This window comes from Hoplias malabaricus, chromosome X1 (assembly GCF_029633855.1).
Source record: "Hoplias malabaricus isolate fHopMal1 chromosome X1, fHopMal1.hap1, whole genome shotgun sequence".
Taxonomy (NCBI): Eukaryota; Metazoa; Chordata; class Actinopteri; order Characiformes; family Erythrinidae; genus Hoplias; species Hoplias malabaricus.
Window position 1 is genome coordinate 6270914 of NC_089818.1, and position 23441 is coordinate 6294354.

The 23441-nt window shown below is 39.6% G+C and overlaps 3 protein-coding genes across 6 annotated transcripts in view; 2 read left to right on the top strand and 1 right to left on the bottom strand.

The window, feature by feature from the left end:
- Window positions 1-1093: 1093 nt before the first annotated feature.
- On the bottom strand, window positions 1094-8664 carry LOC136675874 (serine/arginine-rich splicing factor 7-like). Of its 4 annotated transcripts, none has more exons than XR_010796224.1 (9): window positions 8625-8664; window positions 7495-7733; window positions 7188-7364; window positions 6028-6102; window positions 5562-5600; window positions 5102-5146; window positions 4666-4746; window positions 3535-4064; window positions 1094-1625 (listed from the first exon to the last, which is right to left on the bottom strand). XR_010796224.1 is itself a non-coding variant. In XM_066652667.1 (8 exons), the coding sequence occupies exons 2-8, from the start codon at window positions 7719-7721 to the stop codon at window positions 1574-1576; spliced, it is 696 nt and encodes a 231-aa protein (XP_066508764.1). In that variant the 5' UTR covers window positions 7722-7733; window positions 8502-8662; the 3' UTR covers window positions 1120-1573. The 4 variants fall into 4 exon arrangements, 1 of the variants encoding a protein (XP_066508764.1); XR_010796223.1 differs by having other exon boundaries at window positions 1117-1625; window positions 8502-8662; XR_010796225.1 differs by having other exon boundaries at window positions 1188-1625; window positions 3535-3939; window positions 8502-8662.
- Window positions 8665-13493: 4829 nt separating this feature from the next.
- Window positions 13494-16699, top strand: LOC136675936 (coiled-coil-helix-coiled-coil-helix domain-containing protein 2-like). The gene is made up of 4 exons (XM_066652754.1): window positions 13494-13695; window positions 14455-14728; window positions 15996-16173; window positions 16390-16699. The coding sequence occupies exons 1-4, from the start codon at window positions 13649-13651 to the stop codon at window positions 16398-16400; spliced, it is 510 nt and encodes a 169-aa protein (XP_066508851.1). The 5' UTR covers window positions 13494-13648; the 3' UTR covers window positions 16401-16699.
- Window positions 16700-18069: 1370 nt separating this feature from the next.
- Window positions 18070-23441, top strand: part of LOC136675785 (phosphorylase b kinase gamma catalytic chain, skeletal muscle/heart isoform-like) — a 10335-nt gene continuing 4963 nt past the window's right edge. The window contains exons 1-6 of the mRNA XM_066652536.1: window positions 18070-18213; window positions 19254-19385; window positions 20751-20929; window positions 21915-21969; window positions 22245-22310; window positions 22404-22567. Of these exons, the coding sequence (XP_066508633.1) occupies window positions 19303-19385; window positions 20751-20929; window positions 21915-21969; window positions 22245-22310; window positions 22404-22567 (547 nt within the window). The 5' untranslated portion in view covers window positions 18070-18213; window positions 19254-19302. The remainder of the gene's footprint in view (window positions 18214-19253; window positions 19386-20750; window positions 20930-21914; window positions 21970-22244; window positions 22311-22403; window positions 22568-23441) is intronic.

A 23441-nucleotide genomic window follows, 5' to 3' on the forward strand; every position in this document is an offset into this window, starting at 1 on the left:
TACTTAATTATTTTTAAATATTACAAGTATAAAATGAGTAAATACCGATGATATTCAATGTAGTGTTATATTAAAAGAATGTTTAATAAAAGACAAAATTTTTGCTCATTGTATATTTGAAATGCACCAGCAACTTATATCACAATATTTTATCAGCTTTATTGTTTCTACACTGTCCATACTCTCAATTATTTTTAAAAGAGTGTTCACTCACTGTCTACTTTGTTAGATGGATGATTTGGGGTTTATTTTATTTATTTTGTTTTATTTTAGGATAGATCATTCTCAGTCCAGCAGTGACACTGAAATCTAAAAACTCAGCACTGATGTCTACTGTTATCTTCAGTGTTACAATGTGGCGGCTAAAATATCCCAAGTGGAAGGTTGCTGTTTATTTGTTGCTACAGCCTGACAAGTACCAATAACTTAACTGTATAATATGTCTCATAATAATAGCATAATAACAAAACACTATTATTACATTTCCTAAATTAACCTTAACAAAAACAATCAATATTACACATTATCTGACACTCTCAAATTGTTCAAAACACCTAGACTTTAAGTAGGCTAGAGTTCCAGACTTTCATTTGGGAAGAAAAAAAAGTAACTTTTTCTGTCATTTTAGTTCATTCATTCATTGTCTGTAGCTGCTAATCCAGTTTAGGGTCAGGTTAGGCTCGGAGCCTACCTAGAATCACTGGGAGCAAGGCAGGAAAACACACTGGATGGGGCGCCAGTCCTTGACAGGTTGAAACGCACTCACATCTAGGGACACTTTTTTGAGTCGCCAATCCACCTACCAACGTGTGTTTTTGGACCGTGGGAGGAAAGCAGAGCACACGGAGGAAACCCACGCGGACACAGGGAGAAAACACCACACTCCTCACAGACAGTCACCCGGAGGAAACCCACGCAGACACAGGGAGAACACACCACACTCCTCACAGACAGTCACCCGGAGGAAATCCACACAGACACAGGGAGAACACACCACACTCCTCACAGACAGTCACCCGGAGGAAATCCGCACAGACACAGGGAGAACACACCACACTCCTCACAGAGTCCCACAACCTTCACAACCATCCCTGGAGCTGTGACTGAGACATTACCTGCTGCGCCACCGTGCCGCCCTGTCATTTTAGTTAAATTATCTAAAATAAACAAACAAACAAATAAAACAACCTATGCAATTTACAAGTCTTCCTTCATTCATCATGCCATGAACTATTTATTATTGTTTCTAGTTCATTTCCAGTGTACATTACAAAACACAAACAGCAGGTAAAAAAGGAAGGAAAACAATAACTCAGCCCTTTTAAACCTGCCGATCACTATAAGAAAAAAAAAAAAAAAGATGATTTAAAAAGCAAAAATAAATCAACTTTTTATTTTCATGTAAAGACATTGGGATGGAAAGAAACAAAACAAGAAAAGAATATCTCTATGATGAAACAGAACTCAACAAAAATTAAACACCAAAAGAGAGTAAAGCTTCATGTGGGAAAGAAAACTAAGCAAGACATGAAGGTAGGGAGGGAAGTGATATGTTTTAGGGGTTCTTCCTCAGTCACTCGTCTCCTGCGGTGGGGCTTTTTTTCAGGCTGGGAGATCTGGAGCGGCTGGAACAGACAGAAGCGAAGAGTCAGTGCAGAGAATGTGTTTTCAAAAATAAAAACACATTTAAGAACCTACAGCTGCTCCAGCCCTGTTCTCTTAAAACAGACAGTTTAAGTCATTTGTTATACACATATTAAGAATTCTGGGTCCAAGTTGGATTACTGCACCACAGTAATAAATGTTTGTAACATCCTAAATGCTGTCTACCGAGGCAGCTTTCTGAGAGGGTAAGGTGCCGCTTTGTGTCCGAATCCAACATCTGTATAAAAGCTGCCCGTTTTATGTTCTGATATCTCCAAAGTTGTAAACATTGTGGCTAGCCAGTGATAACATATCGCTGTCCTGACCATGCGGTTATGTACTTGTACCTTCAAAGCATAACTCAGACATGATTTGGTAACACGTCCCTTCAAGTCGACACATCAACTTCTGAGGCACTGACTCATGAGACAGCACAGGCAGCAAAGGCTTCTGTTTCATGTTTCAGAAAAAGCTTCTGTCATAGAAAAGTCGAGTTTAGATCCAGAGTTATTTTATTGGAGCTAAGCCCAACTAAAGAGTGACAACACTATTTCAGAGATTAATGGCTCTGCTAACAAGAGGACTTCGGTCTTAAGAAAAAAAAAAAAATTGGGCTTAAAACTTGCATTGGTTTTAGGTTTCCTGTTGAAACTGACAGAAAAAAACAGTTAGTACTTGTAATTTAGTATAAAGGCAGCCAATCAGAAAAAAATAAGTTATTTACAACCATCTTAAAGGAACTGTAACATAACATACGGACTAATTCTAAGGGATACAGGGAGGTTTTAAACTGAAACAAGCAATGAATCATGGCTGTATTTAATTAATGAAACCACAAACATAGTGTACGTTGTCCTATATAAGTAACTATAACCTGTATTATGGTAGTCTGTGATACACACTGTACTCTATATAAAAAATAATAATAAAAAAAACTGTAGAATAAAAGAACACGGAAAGAGCCAAGAGATAGTAACTGAAACAACAGAATAATGAAGATGACGTGCTTCAGGGGTGTCTGCGCTTGCAGGTTGCTGTTGACCGTGACAATCAACACCACAGTTCAAAAAAACAAGAGCACCACTCTTATATGCATCACAACCCATCTACATTAAAAATCCTCATTCTCTTTTCTATAAGACCACCACCTGGAAGATATCCACAAATGTATGTAGTCAGAATCCTTCTTTAATATGTGGAAAAACCCAAAGACGCCCCGAAACCAGGGTTAGTTAACTGAAAACACACATACAGAGCACTGCATGTGTTTAATAATTTCACATGCAGATTTCCCTCCGTCTCAATACTGTTTAATGAGCCCTCACAGACTTTATCTTAAGATGTTTTGAAACTAGTAATCAAGGATTCGTAAACTAAGAATCATAGGCTACGTTCACACAGCAAGTAAAAGTGACCTATATCCAAACAGATTTGACAGTGTCTGAATAGATCACGCCCATAAACCGTCCCCAATATGAGTTCACACCAATACACATAAGATATCTGTGTCAAATATGAGAAAAAGATGAGATTTGGGGCGCACTTTAACCAGCTCTGTGAAAGCAGCTGCTGTGTATTTGTGTAAAGTAGATGATCCTGGTCTTAAAACATATGACTAAACAAAGAATAAAGAATATTAGCATTTTATTTCCTCTCTAGAAATACTCCAGACTTGGCTGGTCACAAGGGAGGTTTGGAGACAGTATTGAAACAGAGAGTTGCTCTACATCCCACACTCAGTCACTCACTCTCAGCGGTGTTAATATGTGCATGCTCTGCACACGCTCTGTATTAATAACATATATGTCTTTACAAAAATAATCTCTTTCTTTTAATAACTATAACCAGGGCTTATATCAAGAAGGACATTAACTCTGGGGTTTTGGTTACCTTTAGGAGACAGTGGCGGAAACAACATACAGAGAAGCGACGGATGCTAGAACTCGAAGACACACTCGGAGGGTCTTGAAGTCTGATCTCTCGTCAGCTCTCTCCTCTCTCTCTCTCACACACACCCTTCTCAGAAGCTAAGCAAGAAGGGATGGGGGGGCATTCTGGTCTGCAGTAGTAGGAGTAGTAGTAGTGCACGGGTTCGGGGAAAGGAGTGGTGTGGGTGGAACAACTGTTTGTGTACGCGCAGGAGGCTCGTCTCGTCAGAATTGTGCGTCGGACGACCTCTTTAAATCACCGTGGCGGAGGCTGATCTCAGGTAAGCTCTTTTGTCACCCTCCTGGAGGACGCTTAACATGGCAAGGATGAACCCTGGTCAGTGCTTGAGCCGTCGACTCCCACACTCTTTAGAAAAAAACAAGAACAGCCTGCAGCAATTGGTCACCGGAGTCTGATAATGACATTTTGTTTTTTTGTTTTGTTTTTTTTTGGAGATTTGCGATCTGTAGCTAACCAACATGAGGCTGAATCTGAGGGAGAAGAGAGAAGAGAAGATTCCCCAAAGGTTTTAATCACACGTCCCTCCCTCTACCACCCCAAAAATGAGTAATAATAAAAAGTTATCTTTTGGAGGTGTGTATGTGAGTCTATACCTAAGCATGGGCCTGGAGAAGTCTTGTTTTTTCTTTAGATCTTTGAGGTGACTTTTCAGAAGTTTAAAATAGGGTGGGAAAGGGCTAGGATGGGCTTGTTTGTTTTGGATCCCTAACTTATAAGATTCCGTCTTCCCTGCATTGCTGGATCCATCCATCTCCGTCGAAGGTTGTCCTTCTTTGCAGCAAAAAGACTGGCTTACCTGAAGTGTAAGCCGGCTTCCGGGGACAAAGCTGAGTGCATGTATTGTGGACTAAACTAAACCAAATTCTGACTCTTAGTAAGCCAGTTTATCTAAGCTAGCTGTACAGATCTGTCACTATTTCAGTTTGTGATATGCACAAATACAAATAGCAAAACAATACATTCTAAGCAACATCACTAAATATTCATAAACAATATAGCTTCAAGTAATTTAATGACTGTTTATGAGGTAAGGCATTTAGAAAAACAGCGAATATTATATTAATACATTACCTATCCCTCTTGGGACTGGGGGAGTGAGACCTGGAGCGAGAGCGCGAGGCAGATCTGGACCGAGACCGAGACCGAGAGCGACTAAGCAAAAACAAAACAAACCAAGTTCTGAAATAAGCAATGATCCTCCAAAAGCGTAAACAATGTTGGATGTATTAGAAATTTCATTGCAGAAAATTACAATTTAATTATTTTTGACAGAAGCATTGTCTCTCACACTGTGTCACATTAGCACTAAAATCTTACAGCTGTGTACGCATTAATATTAATATAAACTGAAGGAAGCATTTAAAATCATGCAAATGATGTCCCTTAGTAACTAAATACTGCAAATAAAAGCAGTTCAAATGTTGAAAAATATTAATGACTACTGATTTTCATTGAATTGTACAATAATGCACTTAATGAGAACAATAGTCATGGGCTGATACTTCACCTCCGAACTGGAGTCCTAGACTTTGAGCGGGCTGGAGTACCAGACCTAGATTTGAAAAGAAAAGAAGCAACTTGTTTTAATCAAATTACCTGCTATGAACATGCAGTTAAGTCCAAAATTATATTTACAATTAAGTTATTTTGACCAGCAGTAAGACCCTGGTAAGATGCTGTGCTAGAGTTAATAATAAAAAAGGATTTGTTATAAAAATGATGCAACTAATAAAACATTTTCACACCACTATTCTAAACTAATCAGAATTGTTTACAAATTCTTTAATATCTACCATATGTTATTAAGTATCTACCCTGATTTTCTTAGTAAATACTCCAAGTTGTTTAGTGCCCACTCATAGATTAATGACGGTGAAGAACTGCTTTGTAGGTCTGCACACGTCCTTTGCTGTTTATTTTAAAGAGTAAAAGTTTGAAAATATTGCCAGTGTTAGTTAAAACCTTACCTGCTCCTTCGCTTCGAATAAGACGGGGAATGGTACCTCCTATTAAAACACAGAGAAAAAAAGACTAAGTTATATGTGAAATCTGTGTTTTCTCCACAAAACCCTCTCTTTCTCCTAGTATAAATTAATGCCCCAAATTATTACAAGTCATCCTGGCAGAGTGACATGACAATGTGACAATGCAAAGATTTCCTTAGCATTAAACATATTTTACGCATGACAGCCATAGCTTACACATCTCATGAATAAAACGTTTTAACCACAGTCTACAAAATTAAAACAAATTAAATTGAAAATACAGCAATTTTGGGAACTGTAATAAAGGCAAATGCCTAAACGGGTCCTTTCTGTCTTTTCATACTTAAACATTATAATCCCAAAATATTTCACAAAGAGTTTGCTTTAAAAAATGACTTAATTTGATATGTTTTACAGGTAAACACAGTTCAGAGTGAAAATAACTAACCTTTCATTACTGCGGCTGCGGGAACGTGAGCGGTTGCGTCTGCCCCTGGACCTGGACCTTGAGCGAGAGCGGGACCTGAAAGAGAAATGGAATGGGCTTTACAGCTTTGTAAAATCATCACACACTAAAAATATTCAACAGAACCCCAAACATTTCATTAATGTTGCTAGATACCACAGTTAAGACTGAAACTGTGATGCAGCAGTCACTGAAGAGCGGGAAAGGATGGTGAAGATGAATTCTCTGAAAATAAGTCACTTTGGCTATCTCTTTCCTTTTGAGTAATGTTAGTTTAGTGAAGAAACATTCAGAACACGTATTTCCCCCCTTTGCATACTAGCTAAGTGCGTGTAGAGAAATAAGACTTACTAGAGTAAAAAAAGTCTTTTTTTTCTTTCACATTATCATAGATAATAAAAATGCAAAAAAGCAAATTAAATAAACACAAATAAATAATAATAATAATAATTTATAATCATTTAATTAGCAACCAAACACTAAATTCTGTTATCAATTCAACATTGAAAATACAACACGGTAGTTCAGTGGTTCTCAAACTGTGGTGTGCATAACACTGGTGGTCCCTGAAGCAGAAAGAGTAAAGACTAGAGAAAAACACAAACAATTTGGACTTTATTACAAAAAGGGCAAAGCAGAAATGAGAGAAACAAGTCAAGACCAAGCCCGAGAAATTCTCCGGAGCTCAGATGGACTAAAATTCAGAGGCAAAAATAGAGAGAAACTAAGCAGGAATTCTGTACACATGAAAGCAAAAGAGAAGAAAACACTCAGCTGAAGAAAAACAACATGGCTGATCTTCATAATCCTAAAACACTGTTTAACACTAAAGCACCACGCCTCCTTGACCTACTGATACAAGTGCCGAGAGCTGCTGTGAGCCCCCGCTCAAAGCGTCATGCTGTTTTCACCTATAGCCTTTTAAAGAGCTTAATTTATATTAAATTGACCTTTGTTCTTGTTTTTGTCTTTCAAAATGCTTACTTCCCATAAATTCTCAGAAATACATAATTGTGTTTAAAACATTTACTTTAGGGCTATTTATTTGTATTCTCTCTATAACTGTCATCGATGCGATAGACGCGACTGAATATAATGAAGCATGAAGCCCACAGGGGATGAAGTTTTGCATAAGTGTGTACCTGCTACGGCGCCCCCTTTTGCTGAAGCGGTAGCAGTCATAGGCGTAGTGGCCTCTGTCTCCACACTGATAACATCGGTCATTTGGGTCAAACTGGCGCCGGCTGGGTCTGCCATATCGGCTCTTCCGAGACATTCCTGTGGACAGCTCCACACGGATCCGAGACCCACACAGGACCCTGAAAAATGCAGCAGGAGACGCTGATCATAAAAATCCGTTGCAATACAGAACAAAAACCAGACCTGTTTGATCTTAACAATGACACAACAGACACACTACTCTTACTCTTCTGACTGATGTATACATACTTTCCATCCATCCCTTTCACAGCATCCTCAGCATCTCGGGCATCTTCGTATTCTACAAAGGCAAAACCGGGAGGGTTCCTAGCCACCCAAACGCTCCTTAGAGGACCATAATAACTGAAAGCTCTTTCCAGTTCACCTTTAGCAGCTCCACTGCCCAAATCACCAACATAAACTTTGCATTCTAAGTTGCGAGAGGAACCGCGAGACGACGAAGAGTAATACGACATCCCTCTCCTTATCTACAGAAAGAGAAACAGAAAATGAAACAAAGATGTGTTAAATTCTGCAACTGAGTCTTTTCAGGGACGTTTTAGAGTCTTCGTATGGTTTACATTAATGTCCAAGTTTAATATTTTTTACAGTCACAACTGCTATTATTCATGCAGTACTTCCTCTTTAATTCTCTATCAGGCACATTTTATTACAAATGAAGAGAGTGATAAGGCAATATTTTGTGTGTGTTTCAGTTTAATTTCTTGCTCTACGTGTAGAAGCTATTTTAAATTAGCATACATAAAAATAAGACAATGCTTGTAAGTTTTCGCACAAACTTATAGATAATAGGTTAATTTAAGCTATTTAAAATTACTGACTTAAGTATTAATTTTATACATGGATATATGAGTTAATAGATACTTGTACATTCTCATTTCTGCATGTTTATCGATACCACAGTAAATAAACCCTGAAGCCCTAACAGCTTATCTGTTAATGTTGCTGAACCTAGCTTCAACTCTACCCCTTTATATTACACGTATAATCTTTCTACAGATATGTTCAGTTTAGCGAGTGAAACTGCAGTGTTGTCCTTTAGTCTTTAAATATTACTCAGCGACACACAACAGCTATGTTGAGTTAGTTTCGTATCTAAATCTTCCGTTCCACCTTAAATGGTACATCAGTTACAATGCAAGTTAAGGTGGAACGGTAAATATTAGTAAGAAGTGGGCGAGCAACGAGCTAGCAAACGATAGCCAATTCACAACGCAGTAAAAATAAGACTTTACCTGTTTGAGCAAGTGATTAATCCAGTTTTACTGCAGTCAGATTAAAGCGTATCCAGCGGAAATATAAGGCTAAGGTTAATGTTAATGTTAATGTTGAGCTGTAAATTAATAAATAACCCTCACTGTAACGAAGCTCCCTCCGCAACGAGTCAACAACCGGAAGTGTCTTTACACTGATGCATATCAGTACACATCATTATAGTATGTATCTATATTTTGATAACAACGGCGTCGTGAACATGAACCGAATAAAAACACGACTTCGGCTTGGAATGAGGGTTCAGTTTTTACAGGAGAGAAAATACATTTTTGTCATATTCAACATTTAGACATTTATTTATATATATATTTAACAAACAAATAAATGAATAAATAAACACATTTTTAAACGAAACGTTATATTAGATCTAACGTTTTAAATGAATGTGTAATATGTTTATAAGATTTATTATTTTATTTCTTTAAAATATTTATTTTGTATCATTATTAAACTTTTTGCACATATATATATATATTTAGATTGGTTGAAATATTAGAATTTAACTGATTGTATGTATGCTTTTTTTCCTAATTTCTAACTTTTTATTGTATTTTGTTTCTGAATATTATTATTGTTGTTATTATTATTAAAACATCAAATGATAAAAATTTCGAAGATAAAAGCACCGCCTCGACTGTTGTAACTCAGTGAAACGATCCTGGCGTGGAACCCCTTCCCCTGGTTTCCTGTGGTTGTTGTCGTCATGTGATTGGATGTATGTATCGGCCGCTGCCCGATTTGGACTGGGCATGGGCATAACACCATACTTTTGTACACTACTGATAACTGCGACATTTCACTAATTTCTTCTTCGAGTATAATTGCAAAGAGACACTTTGCTCATGCTCCAGTTGTTTAAAACTGTAAAGGACACTTTGGGAAGGCTAATACATGTTTAAACACACATAAAGTTACTCACTCTTGAAGATAAAGCTCTTCTTTGCTTTGGTAAATAGTTTCTTTGCTGCAATATACTATATATGACCGTCAGCGCATGCGCCGTCCAAATCGGATACGTCGCGCAAATCGGGTAGCGACAATTTACAGATTCAGCCGTCAATCAACAACAAGGCAAGGCCCCTCAAAACGATTAGATGGTTAATACGTGACTAAGTTTTTATAATAAGAATTTATAACAAAACAACTTTAATTTTTTTTAGTGTCTGTGAAACAGAACTTAGTTTAGATTATAGGAATACATTGTTCTTTATCTTTATTAGACTTTATTTTTTATTTTCTATATTGGGTGTAGCGTAAAGTAATTAATGGTTGTTAACATTTTTCATCTTACTTTTTCATTAATATTATTCATGATTACAGTAACACTTCAATGAGTAATTCATGATCATTCTGACATTTATTTTATATACAAGGAAAATGGGAAAGGACTCTGTGATAATTAATTCAAAATTCCTGAAGCACTTTTTTACCAAGATCGTTGTATTGAAAAAATGAATATAATTAAATGCACTCTTATTAAATACCATGTGCCTCATGGTTCTTCAATTTCACATATAATCTATTCAGTAATATACAAAAATTGTGCTTATCTCTAAGGAGCTTTCTGTTCACTATAATGTAGTGAACAGTTTCAAAATGATTTTTTTATACTAAACAGCAACTACATTTTACATTACTAAGAAACTGGCTAACGTATTAGCAGCTGTAAACTTCATCATATATACACTTCAAGTTTGTTTTTATTTTTGAGATATTTTTGATTTAAAAAAAAAATCCTGTGTTCTGCACTAACCACATAACCGTATTCAGTTTACTAAATGCAATACCAGTAACGCTTAGACACTGTTCTGGTGTTTGATGAGAAGGAAACCAAGCCTTGCACTTGTTATAAACAGAAACAACAGGAATTGTGTTGTGCCAGTGCTGCTTGGTGACATGTGAGCACGCGAATGGAGTCAGATTCTGACGGTGCTTTTGTTCTGTGTTTTTAGGAGTAAAGCAGCTGTCAGGGTCTTCCATTGTGTTGTGACTGGATTTGCAGCGTTTCTGACCTTGCATCGCATTTCTGAAATTACATTGCGTTTCTGAACTTGCATTGTGTTCTTTTAAATGAAGCACAAATGTCATCGTTTTGATGAATGTGTTTGTGCTTTTGCAGGTCATTTGGGCTTTCCCAGCCACCATACAGTAGTGATGTTCGATACTACCAATTTCTTTTCCGATCCGATACTAAGTAAAATTCAGGCTGGTATCGGCGGCGATACCAATACATTGTGCAAAAAAACACCTAATGTCCCAGACAGCGAGCGTATACACTGGTTTAAAAGGTTGGCACACCACTGGCTCTAGACTGCCATCGGACCACTCAGACTGCTGTCCTGTACAGGATATAACAAACATTTTTTTCTCCTCAAACTCATTTGAAATTCACAGAGAATTTTATTCTGGAAAACAAACAAATACAAATATTACCAACAACTATGAGAGATATAATAATGAGTATAAGCCTGATATAAAATGATTATGCTGAAAATGATGACACTGTGCTGGATTTTAATTATTAACTAATCTAATTTATAAAGAGCCGGGTGGCACAGTGGCGCAGCAGGAAGTGTCGCAGTCACACAGCTCCAGGGGCCTGGAGGTTGTGTGTTCGATTCCGGCTCCGGGTGACTGTCTGTGAGGAGTGTGGTGTGTTCTCCCTGTGTCTGCGTGGGTTTCCTCCAGGTGACTGTCTGTGAGGAGTTGGAGTGTTCTCCCTGTGTCTGCATGGGTTTCCTCCGGGTGCTCCGGTTTCCTCCCACAGTCCAAAAACACACGTTGGTAGGTGGATTGGCGACTCAAAAGTGTCCGTAGGTGTGAGTGTGTGAGTGAATGTGTGAGTGTGTCTGTCTTGCCTTGTGAAGGACTGGCGCCCCCTCCAGGGTGTATTCCCGCCTTGCGCCCAATGATTCCAGGTAGGCTCTGGACCCACCGCGACTCTGAACTGAATAAGGGTTACAGATAATGAATGAATGAATTAATTAATAATTTATAAAGAATAATAAAAGAATGTAATGAATGAGAAATGTGGCCTTTTGTCTAAAATTCTGTTTGATTACCGGTAGTCCGCTCAGAAAATGCTGTGCAAAAAAAAAAGTGAACCTCCAACTTTGCCCTCAGTGGACTAACCGTGCTCCGCCGTCTCCTTGCTCTCAGGGGCGTCTGGTAAATAATTGTATTTCAAATCATAGCTTCATAAATAATACAAAACACAAAAATATTTTATTTATTTATTTTAAACTATGAAGTATATTGAGGTAGCGGCCTCATTTACAATACAGCCAAACTATAATTTAATGACACCTAGTCTCACTGTAATTTACTTTAAATGATCAAATCTTTAGGAAACCTTACTTGAATAAATCTTGGCTTTTTTTTTTACCTATAAGAGATTATCTCAGTGATAAATATTATTAGTCCAAGCTGAACTCTTGTATTTGTTGAAGCATGTATTTATTTTGTTAATTATTTAATGACCATATTTATTAATTTGAACAATTCTAACAGCAACAGTGCTTTGCGCCGCTTAAAGCACCATGTTGTCTCCCTCTGTACCTGGATAGTGCCTGCCTGCAGCACAGAAGAACTGAGATAGCTGTCTATCATTTACTGCGGCAGCCAATGGAGTCATAGTCCCGCCTACAGGGGGTTGTTTCGGGGCCCTGAGAGAAACAGGTCAGTCCTGAGACACTGGAGGAAACAACAGTGCCACCTAGCGGTGGCCACATTTGTGGATCAGGCTGCTGTGTGTGGAGCGGGTGAAATGCGAAAGAAAAGTCTCAAAATCCAAAAACCCGCGAGAGGAAATGAACAAATGTACGTCACGGAGAACACAAGAGTGACTTGATTCACAAACGCAGATTCTACATTTTACAAATATTTGTACAGCAGGTAGGTGTCGCAGTCACACAGCTCCAGGGACCTGGAGGTTGTGGGTTCGATCCCCGCTCTGGTTTCCTCCCACAGTCCAAAAACACACGTTTGTAGGTGGATTGGTGTCTCAAAAGTGTCCGTAGGTGTGAGTGTGTGAGTGAATGTGTGTGTGTTTGTGTTGCCCTGTGAAGGACTGGCGCCCCCTCCAGGGTGTATTCCTGCCTTGTGCCCAATGATTCCAGGTAGGCTCTGGACCCACCACGACCCTGAACTGGATAAGGGTTACAGATAATGAATGAATTAATGAACGAATGAAATATGGGACAATTCCGTATTTTACGTGACAGTTGGCATTCTGTCAAGAAAGCAATACACACGGCTGTATATTCTGGAGAGAGAACCGTTGCTGAAAATGAAAGGTATACATTAATTTTTTTTTTAAACTTAACGTGATTCACTAAGAGAGAGTTTAGGGGCTGTTCTAATACAAAGCAATATGTTAAAACTGTTAAAACCTAGAAAACATAGTTAAAGTGTAGATGAAAAATCTGTGCTCCTTCAGAACAATGATGAATTCTGTGCTCTTTGGTGGTCCCTGACTAAAGGTGGTGTGGAATATGACGCATTAGCTGGTGTAATGGATTGATCGTTAATGAACTGCAGACATTACGAGACTACAGTCAGTTGCCATTGTATCATTCACACCATGTAAAATAAAAAAATATTAAAAATAAAAAAACGCAGTTGTATTTTACTTACTGTGAAAAAAAGAATTTAATGTACATAATGCATTCAGAAGACTATCGACAATGAATAACACTGATTAAACTGATTAAAAATATTTGCATCTAATTACGCAATCCCTGAGTCCATTTTGTTTTTTCTCTCCATATGTAAACGTTCTTGGCTTCGAGCAAATATCACACTGTATGTGTTTATTTTAACCAGGTTAACGCAGAAAAATAAATAGTTTAATGCACAGAAAGCATTCAGAGACATTATTAACAGCGAGGAATAAGTCATGTTTTTAATCAGGCGTAACATCAGCTGCCCAGGGGTCCTTGGGAAGGGAATTAGGACGGAGATGTACGGTGGCCTGTTCACTACAGTGTGAAGGTCGCTGAGGGAGAACGGAAAGAAACTCAGAGAGAAAAATAAATAACTTTAAAACTATAAACGCCGCGCAGTCCGTGAGGTCAAAGCCGGGTTGAGATTAAACTTGTAGTGTAAAATGCCGAGAGGAAGTCGAAGCCGGACTTCTAGGATGGCTCCCCCGAGGTAAAATGTCTGAGTTAACGTAAGGACCTTATCGCCAGTGACGTTAGTAAAGGCAGTTTCTCTCACAGGAAATGTACCTCTAAATAAGATCAGCTCTTAATCTCATACTGCTCCTGGGCACAGTCAGGGTCAGTTTAAATTTACTCCTGTTTTTGTAATGCATCTCATGGAGTTAATTAATTTTAGTGTCTGGCTCCATCTCTCCATATACCAACTTGTATCTCAATTATTGATAATGGAGAGGTGTAGGATTGAATACTCATAAGTATTATGGATATTATTATTATTGAATACTCTAACTTTATTTCTCATCTCAGAAATATACCTGTCAAAGTGTAAAGCTGAAATATATATACAACACAGTTATAACGGTTTTTAAGGTGAGGTTCTCTATGATGTGGTTTCTCCAGCTTGGAACACATCCACAGTCATTATCAGGAATCTCTTGAAAGCGTAAACATGCATTTATTTTTCATTGTTTAACGTAGAGTTAAATGCCTCTTCTGCATTTAAGCCATCAGTGGAAGCAAGTTCATACAACCCACACAAACACTTGCGTTAGAGGCAGTGAGTACATTCACACACACACACACACAGGGAGCGCTTGGGGTTTTGATGCCTAGCTCAAGGGCACCATGGCTGTGGATGTTGAGATGTTCCATCCAGTCCATTAGACCATGACTCTCATCCACTAAAATAATCAGAGTTTACTGTTCATGAGCACATTGTGTCTTATATCTGTTGGTTATCTTTCCATAGCTATTCCTCAAAGCCAGCACCGCCGCCTCCACCGATGTCCAGAGCAGCACCTCCACCGTCCTATGCTCCTGCTCCAGCTCATGCTCCTCCATCCGCAGTGGGCTCTCCTGCTGCTGCTGCTCCCAGACAGCCAGGGATGTTCGCTCAGATGGCCAGCACGGCAGCGGGTGTAGCAGTGGGCTCTGCAGTGGGACACACAATAGGCCACGCCATGACAGGTGGCTTTGGTGGTGGAGGACACTCTGAAGCTTCCAGACCTGATGTCACTTATCAGGTAAATCTCATGCCTGTATCAATGCCGTCTTTAAAATCCCTTGTCCGCTTTATCTTAACATTTCTTAGAGGAATCTCTGATCTTGCAGAAAGCCTTCTCCATTATTGCAGTAACCCCAGTGAACTTGGGCTTTTAAAAAAACAACTTTCTCGGGAATCACAGTGACCTGATACCTTTTCCTTTTCAACCCCGGGGTAATTGTCTGGCTTTGCTGTTTATTAGGCAGTGAAATATATTTCATGATACAGCACCATAACGTGGGAATGCTCTAGTGCTGGCCAATTTTCACGATTAATTGGGTTAATTCTAGGGATGCATAAATGACATGTATGTGTATTTTTGTACTTGCTGATACCAATACATGCTTAAAATTAAGTCATGAGGAGTATTGTGTAAAAGTGTAGTTATTAATTAAAATAAGAAGATTTTAAAATAATAAATAAATAAATACTCCAAGTGCTGAACTGTAAACATATTGCACTTAACCCTTATCCAGTTCAGGGTCACAGTGGGTCCGGAGCCTACCCAGAGTCACTGAGTGCAAAACGGGAACAATTGCAACCCTTAGGAGTGTTTATTTATTGTCCGTGTTTATTTAAGAGGTGCGGCCTGATTTATGGCGTCGGATGCAATTGGTTGTGCCTCTGCCACACGTCCAGGGTCGTGGGGTCATGGGTTCAAGCTCTGACTCAGTTCACTGTCTGTGAGGAGTGCAGTGTGTTCTCCCTGTGTCTGTAGGGGTTTCCTCCCAGTGGTTTGAATTATCCAACAGTCCAAACACAAATTGGTAGGGAGATTGGCTGTTCAAAAGTGTCCACAGGTTTTTGTGTGTGTTTGCTTGTGTGTGAGAGAGACAGTGAGTGACTGCTGCACTGTCCAGGTCCAGCTGGAAGCCTCAACAAGAAAAAGCAGTTACAGAACATGAATGAAAGAATGAACATCATTAATTTCAGTGGGTTTGATGGGTTTTGATGGGTGTTACTCTCCCTTGTATTTTTCAGTAGTTCTCATGCAATTCATCACTTCATGCATTCAGGTGTTATTTTTAACTGTTACATTTACCACGGTGTGCTGTGATTGGTCTGTTGTGATTTGACACGGCTTCACCTACTGCGTGCAAACCATGCGTAAATGGCCCAGGATGCTGAGACCCACCCTCCTGTCAGTAGCTCAATGACAAAGACCATGTGTCCTTGGCTGTAAATAAATGAATTTGTAATGTCATTAATTTATTCATGTGTTTTTAATTTCTGAACCTGTCCTGCAGGAGCCGTATCAGGGTCAGCCTGCGTATCAGCAGCAGCACATGTACCAGCAAGATCCGGTGCAGCAGAACCCCTGCACTTACGAGCTGAAGCAGTTCATCGAGTGCGCCCAGACACAGAGTGACCTCAAGCTCTGTGAGGGATTTAGCGAAGTGCTTAAACAGTGCAAATTCTCCAACGGTACGTATTCGTGGCAGGTGTGTGTCCTCTTTGCAGAAAAGGATGTGAGATGTTTTGGAATTCGAGGGTCAGATGTGAACAGAGTAAAGATGGCTGTGATCTCCTGAGGTTGTGCTGATGGTGACATGTCTGTGCTCCCCAAATATTTAATGTTTACTGAATGTTGGATGAATATTGAAAAATGCTAATTTACTCTCCCTTTATTTTTCTTTGTAGGATTGTCATGAGATCGGAGACTGGCGAACCACTTTCCACATTCTGCATCTACATCTATAATAAATTCTAATATGAGAAGTGTAGGCCTAGGATTTTATGATCAGTGAATAAACAGCATTGCTTTGGAGGAAGCAGAATCACTGTATAATTGTTCAAGACTGATGTTTAATATTTATATATTCTGCTTAAGTGACATGGTTTAATCTTAATTCATGTTGAAAATTTCACCTCTCCAGAGTTTCTGCAGGTTTTGCAGTGATGATCATGCTCATGTGAAATGGTTTCTGAACAAACACAAAATAAACTCTTTAAACACTGTCTGGCCTAGTTTTTTATTTGTAGTGAAGTCACACAGTTTATTTTTTAGGGCTAGGTTTTGCTATTGTAGGCAGGTCCTTGTGATGTATACTTTGTAATCAGGGGTTCTGGTAAGTGTTCGGCCTGGTGAAGACATGGCTGGGTTTGTGGACCACTGTTTCAGTTTTGTAGCGTGGGGATGATATACTCACACAAAGCATTTTCCAAGTGTATCACAACATCAGATATAAGTTAGCATTATTTAAAGTTGGTTTCAAAAGCTCAGTGGCTGAGAGGTAAACAATCATTTGGAGAGTTTGATGTGAAATAATTGGAGAAATTTAGATTTCTGTACAGTGATGCTGATAGGAAACGAGTCTAAATGCCTACAACACACAGCCATTTTATTTTCTTAACACAAACTACAAGGGGTTGGACAATGAAAGTGAAACACCTGGTTTTAGACCACAGTAATTTATCCTTTTGCGGCCGATACAGCGTCAGTTCGTCTTGGGAATGACATACACAAGTCCTGCACAGTGGTCAGAGGGATTTGAAGCCATTCTTCTTGCAGGATAGTGGCCAGGTCTCTACGTGATGCTGGTGGAGGAAGACGTTTCCTGACTCGCTCCTCCAAAACACCCCAAAGTGGCTCAATAATATTTAGATCTGGTGACTGTGCAGGCCATGGGAGATGTTCAACTTCACTTTCATGTTCATCAAACCAATCTTTCACCAGTCTCGCTGTGTGTATTGGTGCATTGTCGTCCTGATACACGGCACCGCCTTGAGGACACAGTGTTTGAATCATTGGATGCACATGGTCTTACTGGTACAGTGTGGAGTTAATGAAGATTGTCCACCAGTCTGCTTCAATTTAGCCATGAAACCTCCCACACTACAATGACAGGTGTTTCACTTTCACTGTTACAAGTTTATACATATTGTTGATAATGTTAACATGTTGGGACTATTTTTTTACCCCACGTTCAAATCTACCCTTAAACAGGACATGTACATGAGGCACACATTTCATAAATACCACTGTAAACGATTCTGCAGTGCACAGATGGTAGACAAGATTTAAATGCAACACACCTTGAATACCTTGATTTTGTGATGTCACAAAAGCAAATACATCACTTATGCTAAAATTTATAACTATAAAGTTATATATATATATTCTGGGAAAAGCCAATTAAAAAGAATGAGAGGTTGTTAAACCGAATTAAGACTGGGTTTTTAGCATAGAAACTAGCACATAAACTGTTATTTGTTATTAGTAATCCTCGTGGAAAATTGGATATTGGCCCTTTAATGCTACAACATTCCAGTAATGAATGAGTAAAGCTGCAGAGAGCTGTATGGGTTATCAAGGGTGTAACTGTGGACCTGCTCCGGGACTAATAGAGGCTAGGTTTTTATTTTTGGATCGTGACATTATCCCTTGCCCTTTCTACGTTCTGTAGCCTGCTTCACTAGACTCAGCCTCGAGGACGACACTACAGAGTATACCGATGAGTCCAGGTATGAAGCTGATACTGATGTAAAACGTGACTTCATTAATAATTACATTACTGTAGGTGGAAAAAGCAGCAGCAGAACAACATCAGCCTGTATTCCCTCTCCGAGAGCTGATAAATAAAGCTAGAGCTCGTTTAGAGTTGTTGGAAATAATTGGATCGGTGCTGAAACTGGCGTCTTATAGAGATTTTCCTTTCCACCTTAAATGCTGTAACAGGCGCCTCACTGTAGCGAGGCGCGGTGAGATATTTGCTGTAAAATTTAAGGTGGAACGGATCATTCCAGTAAAAAGGCAATTTCAGGTTTTCCTTGGATTTAGAACTAACCCTAAATAAATGTTACGCTAAATGTCAACTTATCTACTTTCCGTGATAACAATGGTGTATATAATCTCTATATTTTCATACTCTGATGGTTTAATTGCTCCTGTACACAATTTAGAATAATTTATTCAGAAGCAAAAATGGAAAGTGTTATTCAAACATTTCAAAAGAAGCCATTTTATATAATGTTTGAATTATTTGTATGAGTTTTTGTCCTTCTTTTTTTCCCCTATTATTCAATGACCTGTATTGCACGCGCTGTCCACACGGGGGCGACATTTTGTGGACCAAAACCTATATTGTTTTTAACATGTCCGCCTCTGGTCAGCAATTAAACGTTTATTACAAATTTATAAAATTACATATTTATTACATGATTATTTCCAATAAATTAACTTCTGTAATCCTTTAAAAGTGACGTATATATAAAACACCTTCATAATCCGTCGTTAAGTAAATGCATGTAGGCCCTTAACTGTCTCGCGTCTGGAAAAGCCCTGCACTGTGATTTGAACAGATTAGTTCTTCAGTTTAATTTATTTGTGACATATGAAACCCCGGCTGTCTGAATCCTTGTTTTGGAGAATGTTTTGAAAACACTGCCTTTTAAATAGGGTGGTTTTACATATTCATTAATGGGGTATAATTGTATACATAAATTCCCACTATAACGTTTGTGACCTTGAGTTTTTCACTGTATCATTTCCTGCTGTCTTCCAGGTCAGAGGCCAGTTACAGTGGATAATAATTGAAGCCGTTCATTATCATCATGACCAAAACGGATGAGATTCCAGACTGGGTTGGAGCACAGGAGTTCTATGACAAATATGATCCAAAAGAGATTCTTGGAAGGTACAAATTCTGCACATTTTCTTGATTACGTTAGTTGCTGTAATAAATATACATTGAAACAAACAAGTTATTTATTTTTACCAGTTCACCATCAATGTTTAGAGGTTAGTATAAACTGGTCAGTTTTATTACAGTAAATATACATACTCTCCAGAGTGGCTCTGTCCTAGTCCTGACTTTGTTTATATCATTCATTTGTGTCATTTCGGTGACATTTGTCAGTTTAGGTCAGCAGTGCACACACCTCACTGCCAAGTGACTGAACTGCACTGCTCAGTTTACACGATCTGACCACAGAGTTAGAGAAGGATACAGCGTCCATTTCAGTTCTTGCTCTTTTCTTATGAAAGAGATCAGGTTTTTTTTAATTAATGTTTAATACAGTTTCAAAACACATCACTCCCTCTTAAGCCCAAAGTTCATAGAGTGACCATGAGCTGAAAAAACATGCAATTTTGTATTCAATATTTTTGTGATATCACAAAACCAAATTATTTTATGAATCTACAGTGGTGTGAAAAAGTGTTTGCTGCCTTCGTGATTTCTTACTCTTTTGCACGTTTGTCACTCTTAAATGTTTCAGATCATCAAACAAATTAAAATATTAGTCAAAGACAACACAATGAACACAAAATGCAGTTTTTAAATGAATGTTGTTATTATTAAGGGAGAAAAAAAATCCAAACATACAGGGCCCTGTGTGAAGAAGTGTTTTAAAACTCAATTTTGCCAGAAAACATCTTGATGATCCCCAAGTCTTTTGGGATAGTACTCTGTGGACTGACGTTCTGGTTCTCTCTGACTTTCAAAAAGACTGCCGTTAAAATAATCTACAGTATATATTTATCACCAGTATGTGCTCCATTCATAGTTCTACACTGCATATTATCTGTGTTTTTTACATGTAATATTAGACCCAACCGCGACCCTGAAATGGAGAAGCGGAAAAGAAAATGTATGTATGTATGTATATTAGACCCATTTGCTTATTTAACCCAATATTTTCACCCATTCTTTAGATGTCTCCTGTTCCCCCTTTAGCTGTTACCTTCTAAGCTCCTCCCATAATACGATGCCACCATCACTGCGGTGAGGACAAGTGCTTCCTCTGAGACATGTGATGTCCACCATTATCTAATGTCTCACTACCTCTAATGCACTATCTCCGGCCCAAGTACCGTAGGAGAGTGCTATTCTACTCCACCAAAGACTCCTGGCCTTGACCAGATGAGGCATCTTCGATGCATCACACCCCTGATCTCCAAGTGATACCTCCACTCGGGATCCTGTTTGCACAGTTTCAGAATTTGAGGATTGTAGAATGTCTGTGGATTGTTCTGAGTTTCTCCTCCTGTTTGTTTGCAGGGGGGTCAGCAGTGTGGTCCGGCGCTGTGTCAATAAGCGCACCACTGAGGAATTTGCCGTGAAGATCATAGACATCACGCCATCAGATAAAATGGCCCCTGCTGAGATTGAGGAGATCAGAGCGGCCACGCTGAAGGAGATCGACATTCTCAAGAAAGTGTGTGGACAAGAGAATATCAGTAAGAGTCCAGACTTTTTCTAACACAAAGCAGACTGCACAAAACACAACAGATAGAGGAGCTACACCTCTTGGCCTATTTATCAGAAACAGCTACTTTCCAGGTGCACCACATAAGTAAAGGTGGTGATCCTGTGAACAAAGCATCACAAGAGGAGAAGGAAAACTTCCTGCTTGCTACTTGTTGTTACATTTATTATGTAACTGTATTTATTAGCGGTGTCTTATTTCATTAGTAAATATTAATAACCATTTCAAGCTCCTTTTCTTAAAATAAGAAATTTAATAAAAGGTTTTGGGCGGCACAGTGACCCAGCAGTCACACAGCTCCAGGGTCCTGTAGGTTGTGGGTTCGATTCCCGCTCCGGGTGACTGTCTGTGAGGAGTGTGGTGTGTTCTCTCTGTGTCTGCGTGGGTTTCCTCCGTGTGACTGTCTGTGAGGAGTGTGGTGTGTTCTCCCTGTGTCTGTGTGGGTTTCCTCCGGGTGACTGTCTGTGAGGAGTGTGGTGTGTTCTCCCTGTGTCCGCGTGGGTTTCCTCCGGGTGACTGTCTGTGAGGAGTGTGGTGTGTTCTCTCTGTGTCTGCGTGGGTTTCCTCCGGGTGACTGTCTGTGAGGAGTGTGGTGTGTTCTCCCTGTGTCTGTGTGGGTTTCCTCCGGGTGCTCTGGTTTCCTCCACAGTCCAAAAACACACGTTGGTAGGTGGATTGGCGACTCAAAAGTGTCCGTATGTGTGAGTGAATGTGTGAGTGTCTGTGTTGACCTGTGAAGGACTGGTGCCCCCTCCAGAGTGTATTCCTGCCTTGCGCCCAATGATTCCAGGTAGGCTCTGGACCCACGGTGACCCTGAACTGGATAAGGGTTACAGGTAATGGATGGATGCATAAAAGGTTTTAAATAATTAAAAAGAGTCAAAACAAGTCCTGAAAAAAGTTAATCTTGTAAATTTGTATTAGCATCTCCCTAATCATGTGCATTGTTTCTACAGTTCAGCTTAAGGATTACTATGAGACGAAAGCCTTCTTCTTCTTGGTCTTTGACTTGTGAGTATATCTGTGTACTGTGTTTCTGATGCTCTACTGGGCTTTTTCTTTTGGTTTTATTTTACATGTTGTATTCATTTTCAGCTCTTGTGTTTGCATGTTCAGTGTAGTCTTATTATTTTATGTAACTTGAGGAATATTGTCTCACTTCCCTGTGTCTTTTATAGGGTTTAAATGATCAGTGTTTTATACAAACCTCAGAAGAGATGTGTAGGAGGTTTTGGATTGATTTCCTAATGCACTGTTCATCAAATAATCCTCTTATCCTTCCACAGAATGAGGAAAGGAGAGCTCTTTGACTATCTCACAGAAAAAGTCACACTAAGTGAGAAAGAGACACGGTTGGACACTTTTTGTGTTAATAGCATTTCTCTCCTAAAATCATTTGCATCTTTAAAGCCACTAACATGAACATGTGGTTCTCTTGTTTTCAGAAAGATCATGCGCGCTCTGCTGGAAGTGGTCCAGTTCCTTCACTCTCAGAACATTGTCCACAGAGACCTGAAGCCTGAGAACATCCTCCTGGACGACAACATGAACATCAAACTGACTGATTTTGGTTTCTCTGTCCAGATTGCACCGGGACAAAAGCTCAATGGTAAACACATATTATATAGTAGTTTACACGCAGACACAGGGAGAACACACCACACTCCTCACAGACAGTCACCCGGAGGAAACCCACGCAGACACAGAGAGAACACACCACACTCCTCCCAGACAGTCACCCGGAGGAAACCCATGCAGACACCCACAACCCACAATCTCCAGGCCCCTGGAGCTGTGTGACTGCGACACCTACCTGCTGTGCCACCATGCCTCCCCTCCAATATTCAAGAACATTCATCCATTCATTCATTATCTGTAACCGCTTATCCAAGTCAGGGTCGCGGTGGGTCCAGAGCCTACCTGGAATCATTGAGCGCCAGTCCTTCACAGGGCAACACAGACACACACACACATTCACTCACACACTCACACCTACAGACACTTTTGAGTCGCCAATCCACCTACCAACATATGTTTTTGGACTGTGGGAGGAAACTGACTGATTTTGGTTTCTCTGTCCAGATTGCACCAGGACAAAAGCTCAATGGTAAACACATATTATATAGTAGTTTACACGCAGACACAGGGAGAACACACCACACTCCTCACAGACAGTCACCCGGAGGAAACCCACACAGACACAGGGAGAACACACCACACTCCTCACAGACAGTCACCCGGAGGAAACCCACGCAGACACAGGGAGAACACACCACACTCCTCACAGACAGTCACCCGGAGGAAACCCACACAGACACAGGGAGAACACACCACACTCCTCACAGACAGTCACCCGGAGGAAACCCACGCAGACACAGGGAGAACACACCACACTCCTCACAGACAGTCACCCGGAGGAAACCCACGCAGACACAGGGAGAACACACCACACTCCTCACAGACAGTCCCCCGGAGGAAACCCA

What these genes read in the sequence shown, in the direction of transcription:
- LOC136675874 (XM_066652667.1), bottom strand. Translation starts at nt 7,721, where the DNA reads ATGTCGTATTACTCTTCGTCGTCTCGCGGTTCCTCTCGCAACTTAGAA. An exon ending in TATTCGAAGCGAAGGAGCAG is followed by an intron (nt 5,147 to 5,561) that starts GTAAGGTTTTAA and finishes TTTCAAATCTAG; the next exon opens with GTCTGGTACTCCAGCCCGCT. An exon ending in TCTAGGACTCCAGTTCGGAG is followed by an intron (nt 4,747 to 5,101) that starts GTGAAGTATCAG and finishes GTTTTTGCTTAG; the next exon opens with TCGCTCTCGGTCTCGGTCTC.
- LOC136675936 (XM_066652754.1), top strand. Translation starts at nt 13,649, where the DNA reads ATGCCGAGAGGAAGTCGAAGCCGGACTTCTAGGATGGCTCCCCCGAG. An exon ending in TCTAGGATGGCTCCCCCGAG is followed by an intron (nt 13,696 to 14,454) that starts GTAAAATGTCTG and finishes ATCTTTCCATAG; the next exon opens with CTATTCCTCAAAGCCAGCAC. An exon ending in GACCTGATGTCACTTATCAG is followed by an intron (nt 14,729 to 15,995) that starts GTAAATCTCATG and finishes CCTGTCCTGCAG; the next exon opens with GAGCCGTATCAGGGTCAGCC.